The sequence below is a fragment of the Malania oleifera genome, chromosome 5, assembly GCF_029873635.1.
Source record: "Malania oleifera isolate guangnan ecotype guangnan chromosome 5, ASM2987363v1, whole genome shotgun sequence".
Taxonomy (NCBI): Eukaryota; Viridiplantae; Streptophyta; class Magnoliopsida; order Santalales; family Ximeniaceae; genus Malania; species Malania oleifera.
Window position 1 is genome coordinate 15,667,197 of NC_080421.1, and position 16,599 is coordinate 15,683,795.

At 36.7% G+C, this 16,599-nt stretch overlaps 1 protein-coding gene across 1 annotated transcript in view; it reads right to left on the minus strand.

Annotated features, from left to right (window-relative positions):
• The window catches only part of LOC131156677 (uncharacterized), a 95,572-nt gene that overhangs the window by 19,756 nt on the left and 59,217 nt on the right, over positions 1 to 16,599 (minus strand). Inside the window, exon 9 of the mRNA XM_058110541.1 lies at positions 14,275 to 14,343. Within this exon, the coding sequence (XP_057966524.1) occupies positions 14,275 to 14,343 (69 nt within the window). The remainder of the gene's footprint in view (positions 1 to 14,274; positions 14,344 to 16,599) is intronic.

Here is a 16,599-nt window from a genome sequence, read left to right on the forward strand (position 1 = left end):
ATTATGCAAGAAATTAAAAGTATTTTTCTAGTATATGAATGTTAAATATGGGTTGGCTTATTTTCAAGCAATGTATGAATTTTACTGCTAAATTGTGTGGCATGAGTAAATAGGAATGCTGTGTGGAATTATGTTATATGTATGAGATGCATGATATACAGGGAACGAACTGATTACGAAAATGTTAAATGAAATATACTGCTTGTGTGTGTTAATGCAACCATGTAAACAGCTGAAATATGTTGAGTAAACAGCTGAAAAATGTTAAGTAAAACAGCTGAAATATGCTAGGTAAAACAGCTAAAAGATGCTGGGTAAATGTATAACAGCTAAAAAATGTTGGGTAAAACAGTTGAAAGATGCTGGGTATGAAATGAAATAAAATGAAAAAGGAAATGAATGAAATGGAAATGAAATGTGAAATGTGAACAATGTAAAATGGGAAAGAGTCACGTAAAGTGAAATGAAATAAAAAGTAAAAGATGAGAACATGAACAGTTGAGAGATGCGGAATAATGGCAAACAAAATAATGTATAATGGTATTAGCAGTATTTATGCTAGTAGAACATGTTACATTTGGGCGAGGTCAACTCTTCGCCCGAGGACTTGCTAAGAAAGGCGAGTGCCCTGATTGTATCAGATGTAGCAGTAGGCTGCATAACGTGCTAGGGCAAAGGGAAACTACTTGTATGGGCGGGTAGATTTCCCTATTCTTGAGAGCCTTCGCCGGTAAACTTTTGTATGAACTATGTGAGTACGAGATCAATTTATCACTTGAGGGCTTATTGAGTAAGGTGAGTGCCCTGGTATGCTTTAACTGTGACATTTGGGTTGCCAAATGTGTCAGAGCAGAGGGGTGCTACTTGTATGGGCGGGTAATCACCCTTATCCTTGGGTAATCTCATGGGTAAAATATCTTACATGTGTTTGAATAGGATCAGAAAATGATTTCAGAAATTATGTTAAAGATTTGCAAATGTTAAATATTATATTGATTATAAACTCATGTTGGCCACACACTGTTTTAATATATTGTTTCTTCCCTTACTGAGATATGTCTCACCCGAATATGAACTAATCTTTTTCAAGACCTCCACAAGATCGAGCTTAGAAAGCTCGAACTGTTATAGCACCTTTGAGGAAAAAGGGTATAATTTTGATGTTTTTGGGGATGTAAATATTTTATGTATTATGTTTAAGTCTTCTGAGTGATGGATGGTTGTGAAACATACTAATATTTGGGGATTATGTTTTGGAGATATGTATTTATGTGAATACAGGTGGATGTATGATGCATGTTAGAATGTAGATGGACGTAAAAAACTCTGGTGTTGTATTTGTTGAAAGATTTTAGTTATGTTTTCCATTGCATAAATGATATTAGAATGTAGATTATTTGGTAAATGAATTGATTAGTAGCACTCCGGGCCCACTTAGGAGGTCGGGGCGTTACAAGACTAATATTTCCGGAGTCATCTACCTCGATGGATATAAACTTTTATGCACCAAAGCGATAAAAGTAGAGTTAATACTCTTGCTCCAAACCCCATTCACCTAGAATCTAGTAAAGACTTTAAACAAATCAGCCTTATGACATCCCAAAAGTCTTGCAAAAAAAACTAAAACTAGAGTCATCTTGACCCGGAGCCTGATCCCTCTTCATCCCAAAAACTACCTCCCCAACTTCTTCCTTATCAAAAGGTCTCTCTAACCATCGCATCTAATCTCTAGAAATAGGATTCTCCTCTAACCCTCAACCATCAATCACAAACATTAGAATACAAATTATCAAAATATTTGTGAACTCAGAAGCAATCCAACTAGATTTATTGATATTTCTCCCTCCACCCCGCCCCCCTCCCCCCCCCACCCCACATCCAACTCCTTAATCAAATTCTTTATCATTTTCCCATTTGCTAGCCCATGAAAGAAAAAAAAAATTACAATCACCGTCTCTAAACCATTTAAATTTGGCCTTTTGCCTCCAACTCCTCATTTCCTTAAAAAAACACCTCTTCCAACTCATTCTTTAAAGAAATCTATTTTGCCTTCTCACTCTCCAAGAAATTGATATCCTCTTTCTTTCCACCCAAAGAATCAAACTCACATAAAATGTTGGATTTTTTAATTATAACATCACCAAACACCTCCTTGTTCATTTGTTCCATACTTGCAATTCCTCCTTTAGACATTTCAACTTCCTTATAAACCTAAACCCTTCCCAACCCCTCTCCAAGTCCAATTCCCAAAAACTCCTCACTAGCAACTCTAAGTAACATGACAAAGCCACATATCCTCAAAACCAAAAAGTAGGACCCTAAGAAACCCTGCTTGATTCCAAGATAATAGGAAAATGATCAAAAATAGGTCTCGTAAGAACAATTTGGGAGACCCTACTAGCCACCACTCTAGCCCCACCCACACCCACCCCCCCAAAAAAAAAAAAAAAAACCAAGCATTTTACAAAGGGAGATCTCTCATACCGCACTCCCTAGTAAGCAAAAACCTCACTGCACTTAAATCTCCACCCATGATCCACCTAGGGGACCAAAAAATCCTAAGGTTGGTCTAGAAGGACCATACACGGAGGAGACCCATGAAGAAAGAATTCAATTTCTGTATTTCTTCAATTGAATATTTTGTACATCCCAATCTTACAATATATAATACAATCAAAGATTCTAAATAAGTAAACAATCTTCCTACAGAATAATATACAATCTTCTACATTTACTACTTTCCTAATTTACTCAATATACCAAGGATACTTGGGATTTCAACACTCCCCCTCAAGTTGGAATATAAATATTAATCATATCTAACTTGCCAATGAAATCATCAAAGTTCTGTCGTGTTAACCCTTTAGTAAAAATGTCTGCAGTTTGTTCCTTGGTAGGTACATAAGTCATACAGATGGTTCCTTCTTCAACCTTCTCTTTGATAAAATGTCGATCTACTTCCACATGTTTAGTCATGTCATGTTGAACTAGATTGAGAGTGATACTGATGGCTGCTTTGTTGTAACAAAAGAGTTTGATAGGGAATTTCACCTGAATTTGTAACTCTTCCAAGACTTTCTGTAACCACAGTCAATCACATATTCCTTGTGCAACTGCTCTGAATTCAGCTTCGGCGCTACTTCAAGCCACTACATTCTGTTTTTTGCTCTTCCAAGTTACCAAATTTCCCCATACAAAGGTGCAATATCAAGTGGTAGACCTTCTGCCTTCCGTTGATCCTGCCCACATCTGTGGAGATTTCTACTTCCTTGCTTTCACATTTTTTTGAAGAAAAGTCCTTTGCCCGGAGAACCCTTTAAGTACCTGAGGATCTTATACACAGCATCTAGGTGTGTCTTTTTCGATGAATGCATGTGTTGGCTTACCACACTTACCGCAAATGCAATGTCAGGTCTGGTATGCAATAGGTAAATTAGTTTATCAACCAATCTTTGATACCTATCTTTTTCAACTAGTATCCCACATTCTTCAACCCTCTTTACCGCTTCAATCAAAGTTTCACTAGGTTTGCAACCAAGCATGCCAGTTTCGGTTAGGAGATCAAGAATATACTTTCGCTGAGAGACATTGATACCCTTTTTTGATCTAGCAATTTCCATTCCCAAGAAATACTGCATTTGTCCCAGGTCTTTTAACTTCAAACTTAGCAGCTAAGACTTTCTTTAATCTTTCCATCTCCACTGTATCATCTCCAGTTAGGATTATATCATCAACATATACTATCAGAATTGTTTTCTTACCACTTTCAGACTGTTGGAAGAACATAGTGTGATCTGATTGTCCTTGTTGATATCCCTGATTTTTAATCACTTTTGCAAATCTATCTAACCAAGCTCTGGGAGATTGTTTGAGTCCATACAAGGACTTCTTGAGTTTGCATACTCTATTTTCTTCACCTTTCTTACTAAAATCTAGTGGTATAGTCATGTACACTTCTTCTTCTAGCTAGCCATTTAGTAATGCATTCTTAATGTCGAGTTGTTGTAGTGACCAGTCTAAGTTAGCTGCCAAGGACAGGAGTACCCAAACTATGTTCAATTTTGCCACTAGTGCAAATGTCTCCGTGTAGTCAATGTCATAAGTCAGTGTAAACCTTTTTGCAACAACTCTGGCTTTATATCGTTCAACTGTCCCATCAACTCTATATTTCACTGTGAAGACCCAATTATAGCCTACTGGTTTCTTTCCTCTCAAAAAGTTCATAACATTACAAGTTCCATTATTTTTCTAGGGCCCACATTTCTTCCATGACGGCTTCCCTCCATTCAGGAATTTCCAGGGCTTCCTGAATATTCTTTGGAATTTTTATCCTGTCAAGGTTAGAGGTAAAAGTATGATACCCTATAGACATAGTTTTATAGGACACGTATTTTGACCAGGGATATAGAGTACATGATCTAGTTTGCTTTTTGACTACAATGGGTAAATTGATGTCATCAGGTGCAGACTTATCAGAAGAAAGCTCATGGTCATTGATTACCTGACCGGGAGTGGGCGTGGACTCATGGTTGCTCGGAGCTATCACCAGTTCCAACTCTTTTGGTGCCTCGGGTATGAGATTCTCCCTATTCTTTGTTTTTTCCTTTCTTGAGTAAACAAGTAATTACTTTTTTTTTTCTGCATCTCCCCCCGAGTTTAAGTGATCATTTGTATATGACAAGTCAGGACATGATGCAATGGGAGACTCGGTAGATGGGTCAGGGAATGATGCAATAGGAGACTCATTAGATGGCATGGATTCAGTAGAAGAGAAATCAAAGAACCGATCTTCACTCCACTTCTCCCCATGAAGAGAGGGCTTCAGGAAATAAGGAGTGGTTTCAAAGAACGTGACATCAAAGTTGACAACCATTTTTTTTTAGACAGGGTCATAACATTTGTAGCCTTTCTGGGTAGGAGAGTAACCAATAAAGACGCATTAAAATGGCACGAGGTTCCAATTTATCCCAATTGTGAGCATGAACATGAACAAATGCAGTACATCCAAAGATTTTCAGGGAGAGATTGGAGTGGAGTCAAGAGGTAGAAAAAATGTTCCTGGAATTTCTTGAGAGGAGTGGCAAAAGAAAGAACTTGACTCGGCATTCGATTAATGAGATGTGTAGCTATTAAGATAGCATCTCCTCAAAAATAGTTTTTCATAATTGTAGTGAATATCAATGCCCAAGCTACTTCAAGTATATGTTTGTTTGTTCAATCAGTAACCCCATTTTGTTGAGGGGTATCCACACAAGAACTGTGATGAACAATTCCATTTTCTTGAAGATAATGTCCCAGGATATCATTAAAATATTCCATACCATTATCAATACATAAAATTTGAATGCGAGTTTGGAATTGTGTTTGAATCATGGAGTGAAAACTGACAAAAATATAACGGACTTCAGTTTTATCTTTCAACAAGTAAACCCAACAAATACGAGTATGATCATCAATAAAAGTAACAAACCATTTAGTATGAGTGCGATTAGGGGAGCATAAGGGGCCCCATAAATCACTGTGAGTCATAGTAAATGGGCGGGATGGTTTGTATGTGGATTTTGGGAAAGAATAACGCTGGTGTTTTGCAAGCTCACAAACTTCACATTGAAAATCAGAAGACGTTTTATTTGAACAAAAAGAAGGAAATAAACGTCTTAAATATTGAAAATTGGATGACCCATCCTAAAATGCCATAAAAAAAGTTCACTATCTCTAGAAATAGATGCAGAATTACAAATTGCAGCATTACAGTGTTCACTCGTATTTGCCTCTTCAAAGTAGTAGAGTCCCTCACACGCCTTAGCACTACCAATCATCTTCCCCGATGATAGGTCCTGGAAAACACTGTGAGATGAAACAAATTTAGTAGAGCAACTGGAATCTTTTGTCAAGTGGCCAATGGATAACAAATTGCAAGATAACTTAGGGACATGTAGGACAGATTTTAAAGTTATAGAATCAGATATGCGAATACTTCCTTTTCCTGCAACTGGTGAGAGAGATCCATCTGCAATTTTAACTTTCAGGTTTCCAGCATATGGTGAATAGGATGAGAACAATTGATAAGAATCAGTCATATGATCAGAGGCACCTGAGTCAATTATCCATGGTGATTTGTAATGGGATATAGAATTTAAGGCTGATAAAAAATTACCTCGGTGGGAAGACTGACCCAATGTTTGAATTGATCGGGAAAACATTTTATATAGCTGGTCCAACTGCTTTGGACTGAATACACCACTTGGAGTGGTATTGTTATTTTTCTCGCCTTGGGACTTCTCAGTTGAATTATTAGTAGTAGCCTGATAACCACGATTTTTTTGATATTGCCTCGACTTCCAATCTGCAGGCTTTCCATGAATCTCTCAGCAGGTATCTTTTGAATGACCTGGCTTACGACAGTGCTCGCACCATAATTTTCCCTTTTGTGATTTTTGCCCAAATCCCACAGGGCCTTTTGAAATTAGGGCCAAGACTTCAGGCCCATTTGATTTCGAATTCGGGGCTGGTACTTCAGGCCCAATATGGCCCATCGGTGGTCTCAGCATCACGTGTCTTCTGCTCTCCTCACGCCTCACTTTTGCGAACACCTTTCAAGTCGATGGCAAGGGTGGTCGGCCAAGGATTCTTCCCCGCCCGTCGTCCAAATCATGGTTGAGGCCGGCCAAGAACTCGAAGACCCGTTTGTTCAAGAGTCATCTCTTGTAGCGTGTGCTGTCACCGGAGCATTCCCACTCCTCCTCGATGCTCAAATCGAGCTCCTGCTAGAGATGGGTCATCTCCATGAAGTACTCGGTAACGTCTCTCTCGCCTTGCCTCATCTGCCACAGTCGGGTCTTTATCTTCAAGATATGAGAGTAACTTTCGACGTCAGAATATGTCTCACGAACAGCGTCCCAGACGTCCTTTGTCCTTGGCAAGAACAAGTAGATCTTCCCGATTGACAGCTTCATCGAGTTCACGAGCCAAGCAGTAACCATGGAGTTTTCAGACCTCCATTTATGCAGGGCTACAACATCGGTAGAGGTTGGTTTCTTCCTTTCACCAGTAAGATATCCTAACCTCTCTTTTCCTTCAATCGCCAATTTGATGGATTGAGCCCACTCACGGAAATTTTTTCCTTTTAATTTCTCCACTACGAGTGGAAAGGCTGAGTTTTCTAGCCCATTCGAACCCCCAATGGATGTGGCTTCCGAGCCGCTGTCGAGATTTTCAGAGGAAATCGATCCTCTGTTGTTGACGATGCTGCTGGTCATAGTTAGCTAAGGTTTAGAAACCCTAGCTCTGATACCATGAAGAAAGAATTCAATTTCTGTATTTCTTCAATTGAATATTTTGTACATCCCAATCTTATAATATATAATACAATCAAAGATTCTAAATAAGTAAACAATCTTCCTACAGAAAAATATACAATCTTCTACATTTTCTACTTTCCTAATTTACTCAATATACCCAAGGATACTCGGGATTTCAACAACCCACCATTGACCTCTCCCCCTCACTTCAATTAAAATAGAAAGGGAAAGAAAACCCAACCAAATTATCCACTCTAGAAGTAGAATGAGAATCCCAAATAACAAGTATACCCCCAAAAGCACCCCAAGAAAATAAGAAGTCTCATTCCCACCATCTATCATTTCCTATTTAGCTTCCTAAATTAAAACAATATCCAAGGAGTACCTAGACAAAACTACCTTAATCAAGCTCCTCTTACTAACACACTTTCAACTAATAAGGCCATCATAATTAGCATCCACTATTCATCTTCCCCCCATAAACGCACTTTGAGTAGTAAATATAGTCTTATCAAGAACCACCCTCAACTTGTTAGCTAGTACTTTGGTGATCTTATAAACACTAGAGACTAGACTAATATTTCCAAAGTCCTTGACCTCAATGGATCTAGACTTTTATGCACCAAAGCGATAAAAGTGGAGTCAATACTCTTGTTCCAAACCAGCCTTATGACACCCCAGAAGTCTTGCAAAAAAACTAAAACTAAAGTCATCTTGACCCAAAGCCTTATCCCTCTTCATCCCAAAAACTACCTCCCCAACTTCTTCCTTATCAAAAGGTCTCTCTAACCATCACATCTAATCTCTAGAAGTGGGATTCTCCTCTAACCCTCAACCATCAGTCACAAACATTAGAATACAAATTATCAAAAATATTAGTGATCTCAAAAGCAATCCAACTAGATTCATTGATATTTCTCCCTCCCCCCACATCCAACTCCCTAATCAAATTCTTTATCATTTTCCCATTTGCTAGCCCGTGAAAGAAAAAAAAAAATTACAATCACCGTCTCTAAACCATTTAAATTTGGCCTTTTGCCCCCCAACTCCTCATTCCCTTAAAAAACACCTCTTCCAACTCATTCTTTAAAGAAATCTTTTTTGCCTTCTCACTCTCCAAGAAATTGATCTCCTCTTTCTTTCCACCCAAAGAATCAAACTCACATAAAATGTTGGATTTTCTAATTATAACATCACCAAACACCTCCTTGTTCATTTGTTCCATACTTGCAATTCCTCCTTTAGACATTTCAACTTCCTCATAAACCTAAACCCTTCCCAACCCCTCTACAAGTCCAATTCCCAAGAACTCCTCATCAGCAGCTCAAAGTCACATGATAAAGCCACATATCCTCAAAACCAAAAAGTAGGACCCTAAGAAACCCTGCTTGATTCCAAGATAATAGGAAAATGATCAAAAATAGGTCTCGTAAGAACAATTTGGGAGACCCTACTAGCCACCACTCTAACCCCACCCACACCCCCCCCCCCCCCTCCCCCAAAAAAAACCAAGCATTTTCCAAAGGGAGATCTCTCATCCCGCACTTCCTAGTAAGCAAAAACCTCAATGCAAAAAATCCTAAGGTTGGTCTAGAAGGACCATACACGGAGGAGACCCACCATTGACCTCTCCCTCTCACTTCAATTAAAATAGAAAGGGAAAAAAACCCGACTGAATTATCCACTCTAGAATCCCACACAACAAGGATACCCCCAAAAGCACCCCAAGAAGGTAAGAAGTCTCATTCCCACCATCTATCATTTCCTATTTAGTTTCCTGAATTAAAACAATATCCAAGGAGTACCTAGACAAAACTACCTTAATCAAGCTCCTATTACTAACACACTTTCAACTAATAAGGCCATCATAATTCATACTTAACACGCTTACCACCCTCATAATTTATTGACGAAACTCAAGTTTTAAATTCTTTAAGGACTTTCTTCTTCTTTCTCTCATAAGCTCTAGGGCTCAAACCCAGCCTCACCTCCTTACCAAGGAAGATATTAAGCTCAGGATCAGAACGCAAGACCCCTATTATTTAAGGCCATCATCTGATCAGAATAATGAATAAAAATTTATTATCTGCTTATCATTTAAGGCTATCATCTGATCAGAACAGTGATTAAAAAATTCATCTGCTTACACAAATTCAGGATCCCGGTGCTGAGAATATTTCTTCAATTGTTGTGTATTCTTTTCAGGATTTACATCCTGACCTGGACCAACCTCATCTTCATCTCCAATATTCCCCTCAAAGAGCTATATCAGTACACACTCTTCTGCAATTTCAAAGTCGGCTCTCAGCTGATCGACTAGCAATTCCTTTTGAGACTCACAAATACTGCTCAGATAGTCCTCCAAGTCAAAAGAAAATCATATTCTGGTTCCCCCTCTTGGCAAAGCCTTCTGTTTCTTCTTAGGAACTGAGCATAAAGGAGAAAATTGGTCAAGGTGGAATTAATCCTGTGGAGCATGCTGAGAGTCCCTAAATGAAATGATATTTTCCTCCCTAATGTTCGAAGAAGCAACATTCGTTTGGCGCTAGTATCTACCATGCACCATAGCTTTGATTGGGCTTAAGTCGCCAGCCTCATTAGAAGTGGAAGCCCTTCATTTTTTGACCCATATGAGCATGGGTTTCTTTAACCCATACAAAATGGGCCTCTGAGTTTAAGTGTCTTGAACATCCATCACCATTCTTTGAGAAGTTAGCTAGTCATTCTTTTGTGAAATCAATTTTTCCAACTCTTTCTGCCAAGGAAACACATTAGCAACTCCCTCGTTTTCTGTGGTGAGGGTTCTCGTCCACCAAACAAAAGTCATCAGACAGGAAAGGACCCTAAAATTAGGCCTTGGAATGGTTAACAGTACCTTACTACATTTGTATCAGTTACGTTGAAAAAATTGAATGCTCTACCTCTTAACCTGCCTAGGTCGAAGTGTTCTATGCATGTTTCATATGAGTTGGTGTTACATACACAGAAGAGTTAACAAATGTCATTGTTTTCTTAAAAAATCAATAATCATGTAGAGAAAATTCAAACTCAAGCTATTGACACTGAAGACGGACACTTTTAATGCCTTCTGAATTGTTAGCAAAGCCTATTCAAATGCCCTCCTGTGGCAATAAAATACTTCATAGTTTTTGCTGATCGTAAATCACCATCAACTAAGACTCAAATTTCCCAAAAACTTTGTATGCCTAAGGATCCTAATCATCTTGCTTCTCCCTCTTTACTGTTTTTCAAGAAAGCCATAAAGTGCAATTGCCATTACACCAACTGTATAACTAAACAATTGCAGAAGGAGGAAGGAAGCTAGACATAGACCTGTTGATGTTTCTTCCTCCTCGATCTTCATCTCAAATTTCTGAAAATTATTGATAAGCACATGAATAATGTTTAGCTGCTCCAGAAAAAAATTAAAAAATGTTCCTGTCCTTAAAAAACCTAGACAACTGTTTCTATAGGACTGCTTGCCCACAAGGAAATCATTAGTAGACCATCTATTTTTGGGCAATGTTTTCAGTCATTTTCTAGCTGATGATGTTAAAATATGCCAGAAAAAACACTTCAAACTACACCAACAAACATGTCCAACTTTCCAGTCTTCATCATAAATTATAAGGTTTCTCCAATTTTAACTGCAACGCTTCATAAACCACCCTCTGTGCCAAAATCTTTTACTCTTCCGCATTTAAATCCAAAATTTTTCTTTTCAATGAGTGACTACACCACAGCTTTGGTGCTCACCATCTTCAGGACAATGGTAAAAACCTAAGCCCCCACTCAATTTGAGTCCTGTACTACAACAACAAACAGAGAAATAAGCATGAAACTCACATATAGAAACATTTATCTTGGTAGTGACTCCGTGCCCAAAAGGAGATAGGAATGATTCACTCTCCCAAGAATATTACAGAACTATCATCAAATCTTTGTTTTCTCTATTAATGTTTTTTGTTTCTTTTGTTTATCTAACAAGTTTTATCAGCCAATGCCTGACGCAAACACTGCCCATCAGTCCGAGCACAAAACAGAACAAGAAATGTGTTCACTTGTGTAACTTCTAACCAAAATTCTAGTAAATATGATTCATGCAATCCCGAAGTGGCTTAAGCCTCAGTGAAATCTCCCTTACATCAATCACTATGAATAATTTTCATTCTAGTGTTTCTTTTTACTTTTAGGTTATGCTTGGGAAAATTCCCATTCCTATGAATATAATGGAATGCGATGGGAATGAAATAAAAATTGTATAGGGATATAGTAATTTAGAGGGAAAAAAAAAATACGCAAAAGCTTGTATTATTCCATTCAACATGAACAATAGAAGTAGATGAAGCTTCAACAGCAGCTAAGGAAGATATGAGCATTACGTTCATGCATAACTTCCATACCAAGATTAGCACAGTTAATGATATCGGCCCAAGTATTAATTACACGGCCTTGACTATCAACTACAAATTGGTTGAAATTTGAGGATAGTCATTTCTTGAGAAAAGTCATCCTTGTCTATTCCGCATTGCAAACTTGGGGAAAAAAAAAATGCATTGTCTTTTGTTTTACGAGACGACATACTTTTGTTGTAATCTATTAAATCCTCATATTATGACCAGTCTATTCCTAGGAATTGACAACCTGATAAACCAAACATAACCTTAGATTTTCTTTACGGAAATTTAGAAGTCTTTGAAGGGTAAGATTTACCGGCAATTTTTTTCTTGTGCAGAATAATTTCCAAGCAGAAATATTAGAGAGGCACATACCATGTAAATATGACTTCTCAGTTATCAAGAAAGATGAACAATTAAATGTCAATTGATTTCCAAAGAATCATAAATTGTATTTTGAATAGTTTAACCGTAACAATATTAACAGCTACAGTAGTCAGACTAGCACCATAAATAAAATATGAAAAAGGGCCCCATTACCAGGTCACTGGTCCAAAGCCTGGCTAATACATGTGCCAACCATGTAATGACATTTTAGAAATATATATATATATATATATATACATTATGGTCTTAAATTTCAACGAAATTGTCGAAATTTTAGTCGAAATTTCTGATTTCCGTCACCCTCGAAATCGAAATGGCAGTCGATTTCCGTCTTGCATAATTTCCTTCAAAATATCAACAAATCATTCGAAATTTATCGAAATCTCAAAATTTTAGCGAAACTTGTTGAAATTTTAACTATACAATGAAATTTCGTCGGAAATCAAATAAGAGAATTAGGAGTGAAGTGAAGTGAAATTTCTCTTTTAATTTATTTTATTTATTTTATCGAAAAAAAAAAGATTATTACAAGTGTTTTTGAAATTATATGAAAATATAAACTTACAACAACATTTTATTTAACCATTCATGTCTAAATTATCATTATTTGTATAATAAATAATATTTAAGTGATTTATGAATTTCATTTGTATTAACCAAATATGTTTCATGTATATTATCTTACAAATATGTTTGATATACATACTATTTTACAACTTCTCCACCTCTTACAAAACATAGATGTATTTAATTTGTAATATATTAGTCCTAAAACGTATATTATTATGTTTGTTAACCATTTCTAAAGTTTCACAAAGAATTTCATGCTTTACTACTAATTTCCGTTATTTTTTCAAATTGAATTCGAAATTGACATCGAAATCAAAATTTTCATCAAAACTTCCGTACTTTTGGAGTTTCGAAATTTGAGTCGAAATCGAAATTTAAGACCTTGAATTGAATAATGAAATACAAGTATGTGATGTTAAGCGAAAAAAATAGATAGGGCTTGTGGACACAGGTATCATGTACAGATGACATATAAATGCACCTAGATATACTTGCAAGCATACATGTAAGGTAACATTTGCATGAAGATATTTGGTGTTTCTAGAATGCCAATCTATCACAAATTCACATACATATAATTGCATATTAGAGTGACGTATTTTATATCAACATATAGACAAACATACATACATACAGTTATGTACGTTTCCTTTCTACCGCACTCAATATCATAATAGTGGTCAGTTTCAATCAGAATTTCCACAATCACCCAAAATTTATTGAAATATTGAAATTTCAATGAAATTTGTCATGTTTTTTACTATGGAACAAAATTTCATTGAAAATGAAACTTGAGATTCAAAAACCTACAAATTGAAGTTTTCTTAATAGATCTTTATGTTATTGAAAACAAAGATTACTACTAGTAGGATATGAATGATAGCTCCTAAGACTTGAAATTTATGCAAAACTGAACTTAGATATTAACATCTTATTCAATATTTTATATTTAAATTATTTATATTTGTCTAAATAACAATTGTTTAACTGATTAATGAATTTTAATTTATATTAATTTAATACATAATTATTGTATCGCACTTATTGCCCCTAATACACAACAGAACTATCATTAATGTGTTTTACTTACAATTTTGTAGTTCAGATCTTGGGTTATTATATCTGATAACAGTTTCTACAGTTTCATTAAGACACATTCTATGCTTTACAAGTCATCATTTTTAAAAATTGCAATCAAAATCAAAAAAAAAAAATGTCCATTAAAATGTTTGTAGTGGAAATGAAATTTTAGAACCTTGAGTAAAACCTCAAGAAAACGAAAAGAATAGAAACGATAAGAAAATTTATTGTGGTCCTGGTGTATACTGTGAGGTTATGTAAAATTTGGACGAAAAAATTTAATAAATCTTCCCTAATGCTACACAAACTGTAAGTGCTTAAATATTTTTAAAAAAAAAATGATAACCGGTCCAGTGTTGAAGCGCCCCTAAGACATCAAATTCCAGCTGTTTGAAGCATTAGCCCTAAGGCCCTAAGGAGATCAGCAAATTTTACACAGTAATAATTAACATATGTAGCACAATTTGAATCATAAATCAAGATAAGAAACATAGGTGAATAATGAGATTCACACCAAACCAGTTAAATAAATTCCGCACCTCAAAACCAGCATCCAACGGAAGTCGGGAGCCACTATCTTTGAAATAGTGACCTGAGCTAAAATTCACCTGCCCACACAAATCCACATGCAAGAGAGAGAGAGAGAGAGAGAGAGAGAGTTCATTAAAAGAGGAAATAATACACAATGAAAACAGTAGAATAAAAACAACACAAAAGGTCTGAAGATGTAAGGCACCTCCCACAACAGTCTCCAACCCCACATAGCTTGGTGGCTGTTTCCCCAAATTAGCAACAGCTACCCCTGATGGGGCTGATGCTCTCAGATTTAGTCATCGAGGGTATGATACATCCATGCAGATAGAATGGTTTATGCCTTTGGGGAGTTTGTAAGCAAGGTAAACTCTAAATATCTTAGGCAGTGGTTATATTACAGTAAAAAATAAAAAAGATGGTGCACATTAATAAGTAAATAAAATAAACCTAAGAAGCAACTCCAAGGGGACCACATCACAGTATGAAGTACTTGTCCATTTTCAAGACAGTGCAGGGCAAATAGCTCGTACAAGAAACTTTACTCAAAAAACTCCATTTGGATGGCTCATTTTAGAATACCATTGATACAAAGAGAGCTCCAAAATATTGAAAATGATACTCTGGATGTGTAACATCTTAATATCTTTAATAAATAAGGTAATTTTCACATAACCTTGGTAATAGAAGTATATCTTCAACAAACAATAAATATAAGTCTAGACTAAGTAAGCATGTCTAAGAATAACAATTATAAGACAATCATAGCTGTCCATAATCATTGACTATGTATGTGCGCATGGCTGGGCCAAATTGTGCCACAAGGTTATCGAGTTAAACGCTTATTGTGACATCCAACCACATTATTAGACCACCTAATTCAGTCTGGTTTGCAAAATGCTGGTCAGGAAGCTAATTTTTTAGATCCATAATATGATAGAGATAGAAGAGTGTATCTCACATGATACTTCTGAACACTAACATTAACTATGCTATGCATCGTTGATGATGATTTTAGTCTTTTAGTATTATTATTAAGTGTGTTAGCATGTTAATTAGTGAGAGTTAGTAAGGGTATTATGGTCATTATAATGTATTTGATTTGCATTATAAATAGAAGGAGAGACCTATCTTCGAGTTAGGTCATGCTGAACACCAACATGACCTAACTGAAAGATAGTTATTGCTGACTAGCGACATTTAACTACGTTATGCATCGTTATGTTTCAGAGGATCCCTCTGAAACATAACCATACAAAATCCCATCGCTAGAAACCTTCCCACACACCGGACGACTGCCAGCAGTCCTGAACCCATGTGCTGGCGCATGAGTGAGATTCACACTTCCTTCTCTAATTTTTTCCCCCATGTTCTCATTCCTACCCTAGACCATATCATCAAGTTGTTGGGCATGTTTTTTGCTCAAAGATCCAACCTTTTTTACCATGCACTGGTGATAATCCGTTTGTTGTTTTTGGTGTTCGTAAAGGCTTTTTGCAAGTTTCTTGGAGCAGTGGCAGTGTTCAAAAGTTGATTTGTGAGGCAGTGGCAGTGTTATATCAGTGTGAGGGTGGTTCACCTTATCCGTGGTTATTTCAATGCTTCACCTCATTTGTGGTTCTCCCGATTAGTTTTGATTGTTCTTCTTGTTTGACATTGGTGTGGCTACAGGTTTGTGAGTGTTGGGATGCAGTCTATGAATCCCAAAAACATGTTTCCTTCATCGCTGCCACAGATAACAACTGAAGAGTTGGGATGGAAAAAATTATGTTGTTCAGTGGTCTAAGGTTGTTCAGGTTTATTTAGCAGGATTAGGAAAATCTTACCACTTGCTCCAATTTGATCCTCCTGATGAGAAGAGAAAAGAAGTGTGAATTCAGGAAGATGCCTTGATTGTTTCCCTCTCGTGGAATTCAACGGAGCCCCATATTGCACAGATGTGCATGCATCAAGATACATGCAAGGAGATTTAGGATTATGCCAAGCTTCTGTACTCTAGTAACACTACACGTATGTATGATTTATACAAGGAGTACTTTCAGTTACAACAGGGAGATAGGAGGAGCACTGCAGATTATCTTGGAGAGATGAAACGTATTTCATTAGGAGTTTAACGCCGTGCAACCTATAACTGCTGACATTCATAAGATGCAGAAGCAGAGGGAGCATATGACAGTTCTTCGATTTTAGCGGGCTTGAAACTTGAGTTTAAGGCAGTCCTGTCCAGATACTTAGTAGTGCAGTGTTGCCATCATTTTCCAATGCTTATTCTCATGTCCTTTGTGCTTCCTTTAGCACATTCTCCTGCTCTTGCATCTAGCTTGGAGAAGAGA